Source organism: Terrapene carolina, unplaced genomic scaffold (assembly GCF_002925995.2).
Source record: "Terrapene carolina triunguis isolate 2854851 unplaced genomic scaffold, T_m_triunguis-2.0 Scaffold17, whole genome shotgun sequence".
Taxonomy (NCBI): domain Eukaryota; kingdom Metazoa; phylum Chordata; order Testudines; family Emydidae; genus Terrapene; species Terrapene triunguis.
In genome coordinates, this window is record NW_020664368.1 from 9,522,704 (window position 1) to 9,538,948 (window position 16,245).

Genomic DNA, 16,245 nt, shown 5'->3' on the forward strand with positions numbered 1-16,245 from the left:
GGGGCTGCGCACTCCGGTGGATCAAAGCAAGTTTGATATAACGCGATTTCACCTATAACGCGGTAAGATTTTTTGGCTCCCAAGGACAGCGTTATATGAGGGTAGAGGTGTACTTTTTAATTGTGAAACAGCTCTCTATGTCCAGGGCACCTAGAGCATATGGAGACATGCCTTTTTTAACATTTGTATACATCTAAAATAAAACACTATATTTTCTGCTGTTTTGACAAATTAGTTGTAAGTTGTTTTAAACATATTTAATAAAGAGTTGATTGACAATATTATAAAGATCACAAATATACTTTTAGCTACTGGCTCTTATTTATATTACTGACCGGAAGAATGGAGAGTTCCTGCAATACTCTATTTGTTGTTTGTTTCTATTATAAATGTCTAAAGAACAAGATGAAAGTGATAATGAAATGGGTGAAAGTGATCATGAAATTATAGAGCAAGCGAAAAAGGAAGGAAAGTGTAGATCCTCTACTTAGTAGGGAAGTGGAACTAATAACTAATAATATCAAGATGGCTGAGGTATTTCATGTCTACTTTGCTTCAGTCTTCTGTAAAACGGTGACCAGATAGTCCACACAATTAATATTAACAACAAACAGCAAGAAACATAGGGAAATAATAGGTTAAAGAATATTTAGAGAAGTTAAACATATACAAGTCAACAGACCCTAATGAAATTCATCCTAGGATACTTAAGGAACAAGCTGAAGCAATCTCAGAACCGATAGCGATTATCTTTTGGAACTCATGAAGCATATGTGCAGCCCCAAAGGACTGGAGAAGGACAAACATAGCACCTATCATTAAAAAGGGGAACAAAGAGGAACCAGGAAATTATACAACAGCCAGCCTAACTTCTGGAAAGCTATGGGGGGGGTGGAGGGAATCAATTTTTAAGCACTAACAGGATAATAGGATTATGAGGAACAGCCAACATGGATTTCTCAAAAACAAATCATGCCAAACCAAACTAATTTCCTACTTTGACAGGGTTACTGGCCTAGTGGAGGGGTGGGGTAGGGGAGGAGAGAAAAGAAAAAATGATTACTCGCCCTGTACAGTAACTGTAGTTCTTCAATACGTGTGTCCCCCTATGGGTGCTCCACTTTAAATGCACTAGCAACCCCTGCACTTTTGATCAGATTTCTCTCATAACAGTGTCCATTTGGCCAACACATGCATGTTAGTCAGTCTCATGCCCTGTGCCATTGTTATATAACACTGTGCAGGCGAACCGCCCTCAGTTCCGTCTCTATGGTGAAGCTCTATGACAGAGAACTCTGAAGCAGAGAGAAAGGAGGGTGGGTAGTGGAGCACCCATAGAGACACACATCTCAAAGAATCACATAGTGAGTAGCCATTTCTTCTTCGAGTAGCGTCGCTACAGGTGCTTCACTCTGGGTTCCTACCAAACAGTATCCTCTAAGATGGGGTGGCTTCGGAGTCGAGTCCAGTACAGAGGAGAGTACAGCCAAGCCGAACACAGTACCAGAGCCGGAGTCATGAGTTATCACGTAGTATTTGATAAATGTATGTATAGCTGTCCAAGTAGCAGCTTTACAGATTTTGATAATCTGCTCATTCTTGAGGAAGGCCTTAAAGGCGGTGATGGATCTTGTAGAATGAGTGTGTATATCCAAAGGTGATTGAAGTTGGAAGACTGGTAACAGGAGTTAATGTAGCCTGATATCCACTTGAAAAGCCTCCAGTTAGAGATTGCTGACCCTTTTGAACTATCTGCTAACAAGACGAATAACTTGTGGGTCTTTCTGAAGGGCTTTGTCCTGTGTAGATAGAAGACCAGGCCTCTCCTAACATCCAGGGTGTGCAGCAGTGCCTCCTGGAGATTTAGATGCAGTTTGGGATAGAAAACAGGCAGATGAATGGGCTGACTGAAATGGAACTGTGAAGAAATCTTAGGTAAAAATTTGGGGTGGGGTCGCAGAAGACTGAAGTGGAGAATGCCATCAGGGCCCTGTAACGGGGTGGACACCCGCTCCTGCCCTGAAGGCCTTAAAACAGCCCTGGGGGAAGGTTGTGGCTGGGAGCTGCTAAGCTGGGCTGATTGGGAAGTGGCTCAGCTGGGGCCACGTCCCACTCAGGCCTCAGCTGGCCCTATATATAAAGGCTGTGAGACAGAGTACCTGAGTGGAGCAGGGCTGGGGACAGGCTGAGGAGCTGGGGAGCTCCAGCCTGGATAGCCCCAGGCTGCGGCCTAATAGGAGGCCAAGGGGTACTGGGAGTTGCAGAGGGCAGCCCAGGGATAGGCCAAGGCAGCAGGTCCAAACCCAACCTTGCCTGTGATGAGTGGCCTATACTGCAGTCTGCCCCAGGGAGCGGGAGCTAGTTGGTGACTGGCAGTGGCCTTACTCTGAGGCGAGGTATGGGATAGTGGGTGGGGGTTCCCTGGGGAGGGGAGACCCTAGTACTGAGGGGTGTACTGCCCAGAGAAAGGGGCACCTGGGTCCAGGGAGGGACGCGGCGGCCAGAGGACAGGCAGATCACCGGCCTGCAGAGGGCGCTCCGGAGCTGGAATGAGCTAATTCCCAGAAGTCACCAGCAGGAGGCGCCGCAGGGGTGAGTCCGCTCCTCTACAGCCCCTATTTCTCCAGCCCGTCACGCCAACATGATGGCTATCAGGAATGCTGTCTTCAGTGACAAATGGAACAGTGAGCAGATAGCCAGAGGTTCAAAGCGTGCTCTTGTGAGGCATTTAAGGACTAGATTGAGGTCCTAATTGGGAGTAGGACATTGGACCGGCAGACAGAGATTTCCCAGCCCTCTGAGGAATCTCACTGTAGTCAAGTGAGCAAAGACAAAATAACCCTCTATTGGTGAGTGGAAGCCATGCTGGCTGCCAGTTGGACCTTTATGGAGCACATCAATAGACCTGAGGTTTTGAGAGTTAGGGCATATTTCAATATATCCAGAAGTGATGCAGTCACTGGAGGAATCTGTCTGTGGTCACACCAGTTTACAAACTGAGAATACATGTAGCGAGTAGATTGTTTCTTGCTGTGTAATAATAGCCTGCTCAGAAGATGTAAAAAGGGTATGTCTCATCCCTAGAGCCATGGACAAACTGTGCTTTGAAACGAAGTACTGTGAGATTGGGATGAAGAATATGCCTGCTCTCCTGGGAGACAAGATGAGATGCAGAGTGAAGAGTAATCTGACAGCAAACAGCCAGTTGCATCAGGGAAGGAAACCACATTTGTCTAGGCCAGGTCAGAGCTATTACGATGACTCTGGCTTTCTTTATTTTGAGCATAACTTTGGCTATTAGGAGAATTGACAAAAATGCGTAGAGTAGGAAAAAGCATCCCCTAGGGATTGGTGACCCTATTCGCCCCTCAAGCAGAAGTGAGTGCATTTCTTGCTTGACTCTGTGGCAAACAAGTCTGTGGAGTGCCCACTGATGGAATATGTAAATATTCTGGGGTCTATTTCCCAATTGTGGTCTTGGAAGAATTATCTGCTGAGTGCATACATGGTCACATTCTGAGAAACTGGGAGATAGGCTAATGTGATGATGATCTGGTTGCATATGCACTAATGCCAAAGCTTGACAGCCTTGGTGCAGAGAGAGAGAGGGGGAATCTCATTCCACCTTGGGAATTGATGTAAAACTTGCATAATATATTGTCTGTCATGATCTTTATGTGTTTGCCCCGATTATTGGTAGGAACCAGAGAGCGGTGTATCTGACCACTTTGAGCTCCAGGATGTTGATGTGTAGCATTGCCTCTTGTGACATCCACTTTCACTGTATAAGCACTCCCCATCCTAGCAAAGAGGCATCCGTCCTTATGATGACATTTGGGGAAGGACATGCAAATGGGATTCCTGTGCACATGCTGTGATGGTCTTTCCATTAGTCGGGGGATTGTTTTACGGAGGTACATATGTAAAGAAGCACATTTAAACCATGTCTGGTTGGTGAACTGACAGTTCTGAGCCACCTTGAAGGCGGCACATTCAAAGCCAGACATGGTATGTAACAAAGTTCCAGGAAGTGACCTCTCAACAACCAGTTGTTCAGGTAAGGGAATGTTAAGACACCTTTCCTGCAGAGCTGTACTGCTACTATGGACATGACCTTCAAAAAGACCCTCAGGGAAGATGAGAGGCCGAAGGGAAGCACTCACTATTGAAAGCGGTCCTGGCCACAATGAAAGATAGGAATCGTTTGTGGGAAGGTTGATAGTGATGTGGAAATGCACATCTTGAAGGTCAAGGGCTGAGAACCAATCCCCTTGCTCTAGTGATGGAATGATCATGGCAAGATTAACCATTTCGAATTTCTGTGCCTTCACATAGGTGTTGAGTAGTCTTAGGTCTAGGCTGGATCTCCAACCTCCACTCCTTTTTGATACCAGGAAGTACCTTGAATGAAACCGCTTCCCTCTGTGCTGCATGGAGACTGGTTCTATAGCTCCCAAATGTAGAGACTGTCTATTTCTTGAAGAAGCACTCTCTCAAGGGGGGTCCCCCAAGAGGAACAAGAAAGGAGGGGTTCATTGATGGAAATGAAGTGGATGGTGTAACCTGTAGGGATCATCTCCAAAACCTACTTGTCCGTAGTGATCAACTCCCAGACTCACCTGAAGTAGTGAAGGCAGTCACCAAAGGGAGGAAGGCTAGTGGAATCAAGACAGCTGAGGAGGATGGGAATGGAAATTCAGACCCTCAACCAACCCTTCAAAATTGATGCTTGGAGGTGGATGGCTATGAGGCGGGAGGCTGAGAAGAGGACCGCTTCCTTCTCTGAAATCTCTGCCACCTTTAGTATCGCTCATAGCACCTCATGGAAGAAAGGAATTAGATGGAGCAGGATCTCTGGGCAGTGAGACTTGTTGAGTTCTCTCTTGTAGATGAGTGTATAAATTAGGGCTGTCAATTAATCGCAGTTAGATTTAAGGTCAGGTAGATTTTTAAGAGTCCTTTAATGTTCTCAGAGACTCGTCCATGGTATCTGCGAATAACTGAGACCCATCAAAACGAAGGTCCTCTACTATACTCTAGACTTCTTTTGGGAATCCAGAGAGTTGGAGCCAGGAGGCTCTTCTCATTATCACCGCTATAAGCAATCGAATGGGCAATGGTATCAGCAGCTTCTAGGAACACTTGTAGGGTTGTCCTGGCAAGTATCTTTGCAATAATTGCCTGGAACTGATCCCTGTGTTCTGTCAGTAGATGGTCCGTGAAAGAGGTCAGTTTGGTGTAATTCACGTAGTTGCACTTTGCCATCAATGCTTGATAATTGGCAATAATAAACTGCAGGGAGGCCAAGGAATAAGACTTTCTCCCCAGTAGATCCAGATGCCTGAGGTCTTTGTCATGAGGCGTGGTTTTAACATGGTGTTGCCTATCATATTCATTCACGGTGTCAACTACCAAAGAGTTAGGTGAGGGATGAGAAAATAAAAATTCTAAGTCCTTTGCTGGGACGCAATACTTCTTATCCTTTCTTTTTCATTTAGGCAGAATAGAAGCTACATGTGCCAGATGATCCTGGCTGGGTCCAGAAGAGCCTTATTAAGAGGCCAAGCAAGTTGATGGGAAAATGTTGAACACCTTATGATAAGATTCTGTCAACTCCTCAAGAGGAATCTGTAGAAAGTCTACAACTTTCTTGACCAGGTCCTGGAAATATGCATAACTGGTTGGAAAACTGCTCCCAAAGAGTAGTTATCAGTGGGTCACAGTCAAGCTGGAAGGGCATATCAAGTGGGGTCCCCCAGGGATCAGTTCTGGGTCCAGTTCTGTTTAATATCTTCATCAATGATTTAGATAATGGCATAGAGAGAGTACACTTATACATTTGCGGATGATATGAAGCTGGAAGGGGTTGAAAGTGCTTTGGAGGATAGGATTAAAATTCAGAAGGATCTGAAAAACTGGATAAATGGTCTGAAGTATACAGGATGAAATTCAACAAGGACAAATGCAAAGTACTCCACTTAGGAAGGAATAATCAGTTGCAAACATACAAAATGGGAAATGATTGTCTAGGAAGGAGTACTGAAGAAAGGTATCTGGGGGGTCTCGTGGATCAGAAGCTAAATATGACTGAAGAGTGTAACATAGTTGCAAAAAGAAAAGAAAAAAGCTAACACCATTCTGGGATGTATTAGCATGAGTGCTATAAGCAAGACACTAAGAAATTCTTCCACTCTACTCAACTGGAGTATTGTGTTCAGTTCTAGAAGTCACATTTCAGGAAAGATGTGGACAAACTGACGAAAGTCCAGAGAAGAGCAACAATAACGATTAAAGGTCTAGAAAACATGACCTATGAGGGAAGATTGAAAAAATTGATTTTGTTTTGTTTACTCTGGGGGGAAAACAGAGGGGACATGAGAACAGTTTTCAAGTATATAAAAAGTTGTTCAAGGAGGAGGGAGGGAAACTGTTCTGAGGATAGGACAAGAAGCAAATTAAATTGCAGAAAGGGCAGTTTAGGCTGGACATGAGGAAAAACTTCCTAACTATCAGGGTGGTTAAGCACTGGAATAGATTGCCTAGGGAGGATCTGGAGATTTTTAAGAGCAGGTTAGACAAACACCTGCCACGAATGGTCTAGATAATAGTCCTGCCATGAATGCAGAAAACTGGACTAGATGTCCTCTCGAGGTCCCTTCCAGTCCTAAGATTCTATGATTCTGTGTTTAAAATCATCCACCAGAGATAGAGGAGGAGGGATGACTGCTTCTTCCAGAAATGAAGAGAAGAGATTGTTTCTAGGAGATATCCTTTCATCAGCTCTAGCCTCATGTTACAGAAGGGAACCCTCTGGAAGATCAGGCCTCGTTGAGGGAGTAGGTGATTCTGGTTCCTTTTCTCTATGGTGAGTGATACTCAACACTCTGGAAAACTGTTGATGATAAGCCACACAGGGATCCCAATACGGCCAGGGAGGAAGTGCATAAGGCATAGGAGACGGCACCCAAGGTTGCTCATATCAGCAAGACATTGGTGGTAAATGTGGACTGTGCAGAGTTGCAGCTTCAGCAGAGGCTTCTGGAAAGGGGCCTCTGTAGCAGTGAGGAGAAGAGCCCTGAACTGACATTTTAGACCAAGGAAAGTCTTCATCAGAATCCTCTTCCTCAAGTTTATTCAGGAATGGTGGAGCACCTGAAGAGATCTGAGGTGAAATAGTTGGTACCAGGCAAAGTTCAGGCAATCTGGATGTTCTCTGTACTGACAGCACATCAGAGCCGAGGAGCAGCGAGTTGGTTATCTCAGATACAGCCATGTTCCAAGAAAATCACAACTCCTGCAGTACCGCGAGGGTTATCAGTATCAAGACTGAAGTCTGCACCAAGGTAATTGTGGCGGAGGATGCTGATGGTACCATAGGCTTTGGGCGCTCGGAGGAAAGTACAGTTGCTGGTGGTACCAAAGGTCTCATGCACTCCAAAGAAAGCACACTTGGAACCTGAGTGGGTTTCTTAGGTACCAAGGAAGAGCTCGTCTTGCCACACCGGTCCACTAATGTTACTAATGGTCTCTCCAGCCCCGTGGCCTTGCGGTCTAGCTGTGCTCTGGGTACCTGAGGAACCAGGAGCCTCGACGGTACCTGATTGAAGAGCCAGTGGCACTGGGATAGCAGAGGAGACTGACGACCTTGGCTTTTTCAAGGTAGGTTCTCTATCTGGTGATCAAGGGGCACGTTTTTTCAAGGACCTATGAGAGGAGATCTGTCTCTCTTAGACGCCCTGGGTGTGAGGCTGTGATGTTGTTGAGGCAGTAGACCCTGCTCGGTGACCCTTGTTCTGGGTCAGAAGCTGGTTGTAGAGAGCTCTCCATCACAAGAAGGTGAAGATTGGGGATTGGACCTGCTTTGAGCAGGGGATTGGACTAGATGACCTCCTGAGGTCCCTTCCAACCCTGATATTCTACGATTCTATGAAGCTCTCTCTCTCTTTTTCTGGCTCTTGATTTTAGTGCCAGACAAAAGTTGCACTTCTGAGCAATGTGTGATTCCCCAAGGCAACGAATACATTGGGAGTGCCCGTTGTTGACCGGGATCACCTCCCAGCAGGACAGACAACACTTGAAGCCAGGAGAACCAGGCATAACCTCTCAGTAAAGAGAACTAGTAACTATCTAATACAGTGATACTCAGACTGAGGCTCGGAATCTGCAAGTGCCTCTTTAATGTGTCTCCTGTGGCTCTTTGCAGCACATATTAAAACACTGTGTGGTTTTATTATTAACCCGTCTAAGCTATTAACCAATAAGGATGTTTTTACTATGTTATTAACCAATTGTATAATACTTGATCAGTCATTTTGCTGTGAGAATGAACAATGAATTCACATTACTGTGGTGCCTCTGAGTAACGATTGCTAATTTGGCTGCTGAACTACTGAGGTCCAAGTATTACTGATCTAATATCTACCTAAATACAATATAGAAAAAATAAAAATATTTGTTTATGAAAAGAAAGAAGCATTAACACTATAACTAGCTATCAGTAAGAAGAGAAAAATAGAGTTGAGGAAATCTTCTCAACAGGACAACTCCGTCCCAGGTCAACGCGGTTGAGAAGGAACTAAGGACTGTTTGCCCGCACAGTGCTAGATAACAGCACAAGACAGACATGAGTGGGCCCAATGGATACTGCTATGAGAACTCCCTGATCAAAGGCACAGCGGGTGCTAGCGTGCCCAGAGTGGACACTACTCAAAGAAGAAGTAGATGTGAGATATACTGATTTCAGTCAGGCTTTTGACAAGACCACAGTCAAAGAGTAGTTATGAACGGTTCACTATCAAACTGGGGTCCCACAGGGATCAGTCCTGGGGCCAGTACTATTCAATATTTTCATTATTTATTTGGATAATGGAGTAGAGTGTATACTTATAAAATATGCAGAGGACACCAAGCTAGGAGAGGATAGAAGCACTTTGAAGGATGGGATTAGAATTCAAAACCACCTTGACAAATTGGAAAACTGGTGCCAAGTACTACAATTTGGGAAGGAAAAATCAAATGCACAACTACAAAATGGAGAAAAACAGGCTAGGTGGTAGTACTGCTGAAAAAGGACCGGGGATAAAAGTGAATATGAGTCAACAAACAGGATACAGTTGTGAAAAAGGCTAATATAATTCTAGGGAATATTAACAGGAGCGTCCTAAGACATGGGAGGTAACCGTCCTGACCTTCTTGGCACTGGTGAGGCCTCAGCCCGAGTATTGTGTCCAATCCTTTAGGAAAGGTGTAGACAAATTGGAGCAAGTCCAGAGGAGAACAACAAAAAGTAATAAAAGGGTTAGCAAACCTAACCTGTGAAGAAGAGAAAATAAGGGAATGCTTAGTCTTGAGAAAAGAAGATGTGGGGCGGGGAGGCCCCGAGACCTGATAACAGTCTTCTGTTAAGGGCTGTTATAAAGAGGACTGTGGTCAGTTCTCCATTTCCACTGAAGGTAGGACAAAAAGTAATGGTCCTAATCTGCAGAAAGGGAGATGTAGCTTAAATATTAGGAAAAACTTTCTAACTATAAGGGTAGTTAAGCACTGGAATAGGCTTCCAAGGGAGGCCATGCAATCCCCATCACTGGAGTTTTTAAGAACAGGTAAAACACCAGTCAGGGATAGTCTAAGTTTATTTAGTCCTGCCCCATTGCAGGGGGCTGGACTTGATTTCTCAAGGTCCCTTCCAGCTCGATATTTCTATGATTTTATGATTAAGCAAAGGATAGGAAATACTTTTAAAACAAAGAAACAATGAAATATCAGAATACAATAAATTGTACAAAACTGCTCTATTCCTTTAAATTGTTTGCCCTTCTCAAAGTCCTCTGGGAGCTCAGCTGTCCTCCTTGAGTTCCAAAAACTAATTGCTAATTCTGAAATTGCTTCACCTTTACTAGTAGGCCTAAGGTACATTTTTCAAACTCTGGCTAATAAAAATAATTATGAATATACATCAATGCTACAAAACAGATGGGGTACAGAGAGAGTGTAGATGGTCTGCCCAGGAGAGTTGGAAGGCATCAGAGAGGGAGCCCGTGCTGTACCCACAAACTGATGGTATTTCCTGTTCTGCCTGGTGGCAAACAGGTCTATGTGGGGAAGCCCCACATCTGGAAGATGACACTGATGACTTCCAGGTGAAGAGACCTCTCATGGTGAGAGGAAAAGGCTCTGTTGAGCTGATCCGCTAGTATGTTTCAGGCTTCCGGGAGATGCGTCGCCTTGAGGTGAACGGAGTGATTCACGCAGAAGTCCCACAGCCGCAGGGCCTACTGGCACAAGGCCAAAGATGGAGCCCTTCCCTGCTTGTTGATGTAAAACATGGATGCAGTGTTGTCTGTCAAGACCTGCACCACTTTGCTTGAGACCCGGGGAAGGAACACTTGGCAAGTGTACTGCCCTGAGTTCCCTGACGTTTATATGTAGGGAGAGCTCTTCATGGGACCAGAGGCCCTGGGTCCTAAGATTGCTGAGATGAGCTGTTTACCCTAGATCTGACACATCCAAGACCAACCCGATCGATGGTTATGGGGCAGTAAAGGATACCCCTTCCATTACCGAACCTGTGTCTTTCCACCAGATCAGGGAAGCGAGGACCAGAAGCGGAACTGTGAGTACTGAGTGTAAGTGGTGTTTGCTTGGGGAGTAGACTGATGCCAGCCACATCTAGAGGTGTCTGAGACAAAGCCTTGCAAACTGTACCATGCAAGTTCACACCACCATGTGTCCCAATAGTTTGAGGCAGACCCAAGCAGTCATTATTGGGTGGACTGTGAGCTTCGATATCAGATCCAACCTGGTCTGGAATCAGGCCTCTGGCAGGAAGACTCTTGCTTGGGTCGAGTTGAGCACTGCCCCAATGAACTCTATTCTCTGAACCAGGATCAGAGTTGACTTTTGCTCATCTATCAGCAGGCCCAGCACCTGGGAGGTGGCCTGGACTTGTACTGATGTTGTGCCATACCTGAGTCTGTGACTGTACTTTGATCAGCCAGTTGTCAAGGTCGACTTGCGCACCTCAGCGACTCAGGAAGGCTGCAACTACTACCATACACTTCGTGAAGAGCTGTGGGGCTGCCAATAGGCCCAAGGAAAGAGTGGTGATAGTGGCATTGACCCACGATAAACCTGAGAAGCCTTCTTTGGCCATGGAAGATAGAGACGTGAAAATAAGCATCCTTTAAGCTGAGGATGATGTACCTATCTCCTGGGTCCAGGAAGGGAGTGATAGAGGCCAGAGACACAAAGCAGAACCTCAGTTTCTTGATATATTTGTTGAGGTGATGCAGATCCAAAATAGGCTATAGGCCCCCTTTGGCCTCCAGGATTAGGAAATACCAGGAGTAAAACCCCTTCCCCCTCAAGCCTCGGGGAACATCCTCTATGGCCTCCACACATAGGAAGGATTGCACCTCCTGGGCAAGGAGTTGCTCGTGAGAAAGGTCCCTGAAGAGGAAGGAGGGTGAAGGGAAGGAGGGGGGTGGATACAAACCAAAGGGACCCAATGGTCCAATGTTATATATAACCACACTGGGATGAAGGGTGACAGACAGCCCAACTACAAAAGAGGGGCCAGATCCGGAACTGAGACTGGTATAATGCCCAAGGGCACAACTTCAAAAGGCCTGGTGCGCCCCGCCGGGACATCTGTGAGAGCCCGACTGTGAGGCTGATATGAACAGGAGGGATTGGCCCTTCCTTTTGTAGTGCTCCTGTCTGGGAGATGCTGCAAATCTGGAAGGCTGCTCGCGTCTAAAGTGCTTTCTAGCTAGTGGTGGCATGCAAAGTCTTAAGTACCGCAGAGTGGCCTTCGAATCCTTGAGGCCATAAAGTTTTAAGTCCATCTACTCCAAAAACAGGAAGGAGCCTTCTAAAGGGAAGATCCTGGATAGACTGTTGAACTTCATGAGGGAGGCCTGCGGACTGGAGCCACAAACAGCACCTCATGGTGACCGCAGACGCCATAGTCCTCTGCATGCAGAGCTACCTGGAGGTAGGTTCTGACCACACTTTTGGCCTTCTCCAGGATGGCCGCAAACTCCTGCCTCAACTCCTGTGGGAGGGACTCCTTAAATTTGGACAATGAGTCCCATAGATTAAAATCGTACCTCCTCAGCAAAAGCCTGCTGGTTGGAGATACTAACTGGAGACTGCCCATTGACTAAAAACTTTTGGCCCAAAAAGGTCTAAAAGTCTAAAAGTCTTTTAGCATCTTTTTTCTTGGGGGTAGCACTCGACTGCCCCTTCCTGCTCCGCTCATTTGCTACCAACACTACCAGAAACCCCAGGAAGGGGTGCGAATAAAGGTACTTGAACCTGTTTGCCGGTACATAGTATTTCTTCTCTGCCCTCTTTAGGCGGGGGAGGGGAGAGAAGACAGGGTTTCCACAGCATTTTCACTGGCGACATCACTATTTCATTGATGGGGAAAGCAACTCTAGAGGGTGCAGCTGCCATAGTGATATTGATCAGACTGTGTGCAGATTCCTTAAGCGCCTCAATCTCCAGACAAGTTTGCAGTGACTCTTCAGGAAATGCTGGTTGGCCCTGAAATCATCCTAAGGGAGCAGATTACTGAGTCCTGCCACCACTTCATCTGGGGATGATGAAGAAGAGGTTTGTAGTGGAGGGACAGTACCCTCCTCTTCCTCTGCCTCCACCATGTCCATTGAGACCACATCCTAGAAAGTGGCACCAGGGTCTGTATCACAATCAGGGTCCGGTACGTCTATCTGAAGCCATTGAGTATGTGTGGTGGGAAAGGAGCATGTGGGGGGAGGGGACGGTACTGGGAGAAACCCCCAAGGGTTCCAATATAGCCATTGCATCAGCCAGTGGCCAGGTGACAGCCGGATGGCCGGTACCAAAGTCTGGTGGAGTGTAGGCTGGGTACTGGTATTAAGGTTTTGGTGAGGTGAAGATTCCCCTTCGGACTCCGAAGAGGATTCTTCCTTGGCGACCATGATGGAGCAGTACCCACTTCTGCCACAATGCAGTTCTGGGGGTCCAAGGACAGGCACAGGTCAGTGACTGCTGTGCTAGGATCATGAAAGACTTGCCCCTAGACAGTGTCGAGGTAATTAGTACCGGGAAGGAGCTCAGCACTTCCTGCTCTCCTCTGTCACTGGCCATGTTGGTTGCTGGGGGTATTTGTGGGGTCGGCGGAACTGGGAGGGACAGAAGGTCCTTTGCTGCTTGGAACACTTCCAGTGTTGAAGGAGGAGGCCGATGCCTAGCATCACAGCTGCTTCCAGGAGTCAGCAGTGGGTCCCAAACTGGACTCGGCACTCTAGATGGAATCGGCAGCACGATCAATGGCTCGGGGAGGACATATGGCCAAGAATAGGTCTGACTGAGCTGTCCATTCCCCACTTGTCCCTTTTCTGCACCGGAGAGCGCCCTCTCACAGTGCACTGATTCTTATGCTTCTTCCTTAGCACCAGAAACAGGGAACAGTGCCAGGAAGAGCTTGGTGCCGGGGGAGCGCTCCACACAAATGTCTCAGTGCTCGGCGCCAATTCAGAACGGCTCAGTTCCAAGACTGGTCTGAGGGCTGCCTTCATGTGAATGGCCTTCAGCTAAAAGTCTGTCTCTTCTAGTGCATGGTCTGAAGTTCCTGCACATCTGGCACTTATCTTTAACATGAGATTCCCCCAGACACTTTAGACATATAGGGTGCAAGTCACTCACTGGGATCAGCTTGTCACAAGAGGCACACGGCTTGAAGCCTGGGAACAGGAGCATGCCCAGCCCATGGGGCAAAAAGTCCCTCGACACCAGGGACAACTATTTACACTACTATATATGCTAACTCCAACTAAGAACTATATATACACTAACTACAATAACTATACTAAGAATAAACAGAGAAAAGTCCAAAACACTGAGAAAGAAGCCCTGCTGCAGCAAGAAGGATCGTGTCAGGAACCATCATGGGAGGTAAGAAGAAACGGAGAGGGTGCAGGCCCGGCGGCACCCCTTCTACCAGCCAACATGTGCACGACTCCAGAGGGCGCTCCGGCAACAGTACACGCAGCACGCACACACCTAGCATGGAATGTACATGAGCAAGCACTCGAAGAAATATATTTCACCGTCTTCCTACGTGTACATCTTACCCAAGGAGCTGTGCTTCTAGTCAATGTTTAGATTCTATTTCTTTTACTCCTGGCTATAAAACATTGGGAAATCCTTTGGTTATATGGTCTTACTATCTAAATGTTAAATGTGCAGCAGTTGTATGCAAGTTATCTCCTTTAAAATCTGGATTTACTCTCTTTTTTGTCATCTTTTAAAATCTGTTTACTTTTGGAAATTGAAAAATTATTAGAAAGTGTTCTCATTCAGCTGGAGGTTATCTTTCACTGCAGGATACCCATTGCTGAAGGTTCAGCAAAATAAATTGCATGAGGAATAATTTCCTGTGGTGGGATAAAGATCAGTGATGAATGCCAAATCTACGAGTAGAAGATTTCTTACCCTTTGTGGTTAATTATTCAGGAAATGTGACAAGAAAAGTAAAACCCAAATGAAATATAAGGAACTAGTTTAATTAGCAGAAGCCTAGGCACAAAACAGGGATCAACTGGGAGTTCACGTAGCTAATTAATGTTATACTACAATTCTTTTTAATAAAGATTTGTGACAAACAAACAAAAGAAACGGATAGTAAACTATGTTCTGAAAATGGGTTCTTTTCTAAAACCTCACACATTCTATTAAGGTCTGAAAAGTATTAAATGAAGTATGCTTGTTTCTAGCAACATTATGGTATAGAATAATGTTATTTAATATTGTCCTTTACCAGGGATTTAAAAGCCTGTAATTCTGCTTCTAGCGCATTGATTTTTTCTTCTTTTTTCTGCAATAGGGACTGGGTCTCCTGATGGACTATAAATTCTTTTTCAAACTGTAAGGGAAAAAAACAACAACATGAGACCATAGCGGATATTATCAACACTGCTATGTTGCTTCAGAAAATTCTAATATTTCCTTAATCTTTCAACATGAAACCAATAGCTTTCTTAACAGTTAACTCTTGAATATTTTAATCCTCAAGTGAAAAACCATAGCAATTACTAGTGCCAATGAGAGAGGGGGCACTTAGCAAATTTCATCCAAACATATCAATCAGTTTACCACAGTATCATGTGTGTTTAATGTATGAAATGCGATGCATTAACCCAGCAGATTACAGTGAGAGTTTTGATGTCCAGGCATCAAACTAATACTTTACTTAGATTATACAAGTATTTGATTAAAAGAACTTTTCTACAAGGTAAAAAATGTCTTCAAAGATTGGTTTGGGAATACCACCATACCAAAACTTAAAGTTGTTTATGGGGATACATTATTCAAAAATGTGGTGTAAATGGAGAAGTCTGACTTAAATCTGAGAGTTATGATGTATTGTTTCGATTATAAAATGTGTCAATTTTTATTCTCAATGTCTCAGTTTATTCTACTGGGTAAAAAGTTTATAACATACAACTCTAGTCATATATAAAAGACTTCAATTTCTCACTATCTAAAGCTAAGGTTTGCTGTTTACAATTTAAAATAAAAATCTACCAACTATTTGTAAATAGGGTCAGAATGTAACTAACTTTGCACTAGATCCCTGCCTTCTACTGCATATGACACACATACAACACATTTTTTCACTAATTAATAAACATGGTTACTGAAAGATTAAAAATATGTTGTGAATTGTCACATTTGCAGTAACCAAATTTATATAGTAATCAAGTAATCTAATCAGAAATATGGTTAACTTCAAAATTACTTACTTTCCTGGAAAGTTCTGAAGCTCTCTCTTCAAATTCTTCTATTTTTGCTTTATCTACACAAACATCTAAAACCAAAGGTATAAGGTTCTTAATTTTATACACCGTTTAAACTGTTTGCTTTTTAAAAAAAAACAAACATTTCTACAAAATAATCATTTCTAAAAACTGCTCTCACCTATTAAATGACTGAAATTTACATCTAACTTTTTACGATAGGTGAAATCTGGGTCTGTTCCACTTCGATGTAATACTATCTGGGACACACATTCTTCAATTAATTTGAAATACTGGGGTCTAAAGAAGGAAAGAGAAGGAAAACATTTTACAATGTGTTCACTTGTCAGTACATACTTATATTAGTATCATAAATCAAAGGTATTTCAGAATGAATATATTAGTGGCCAAAGCATTTAGAATGACTTAGCTTCATAGAACTACAGTTTTAAATCCCAAC

The 16,245-nt window shown here is 44.5% G+C and overlaps 1 protein-coding gene across 1 annotated transcript in view; it reads right to left on the reverse strand.

Annotated features, from left to right (window-relative positions):
• The window catches only part of LOC113406354 (protein diaphanous homolog 3-like), a 310,574-nt gene that overhangs the window by 266,168 nt on the left and 28,161 nt on the right, over nucleotides 1-16,245 (reverse strand). Inside the window, exons 7-9 of the mRNA XM_029910781.1 lie at nucleotides 15,967-16,085; nucleotides 15,792-15,856; nucleotides 14,807-14,911 (exon numbers count right to left, since the gene is read on the reverse strand). Of these exons, the coding sequence (XP_029766641.1) occupies nucleotides 14,807-14,911; nucleotides 15,792-15,856; nucleotides 15,967-16,085 (289 nt within the window). The remainder of the gene's footprint in view (nucleotides 1-14,806; nucleotides 14,912-15,791; nucleotides 15,857-15,966; nucleotides 16,086-16,245) is intronic.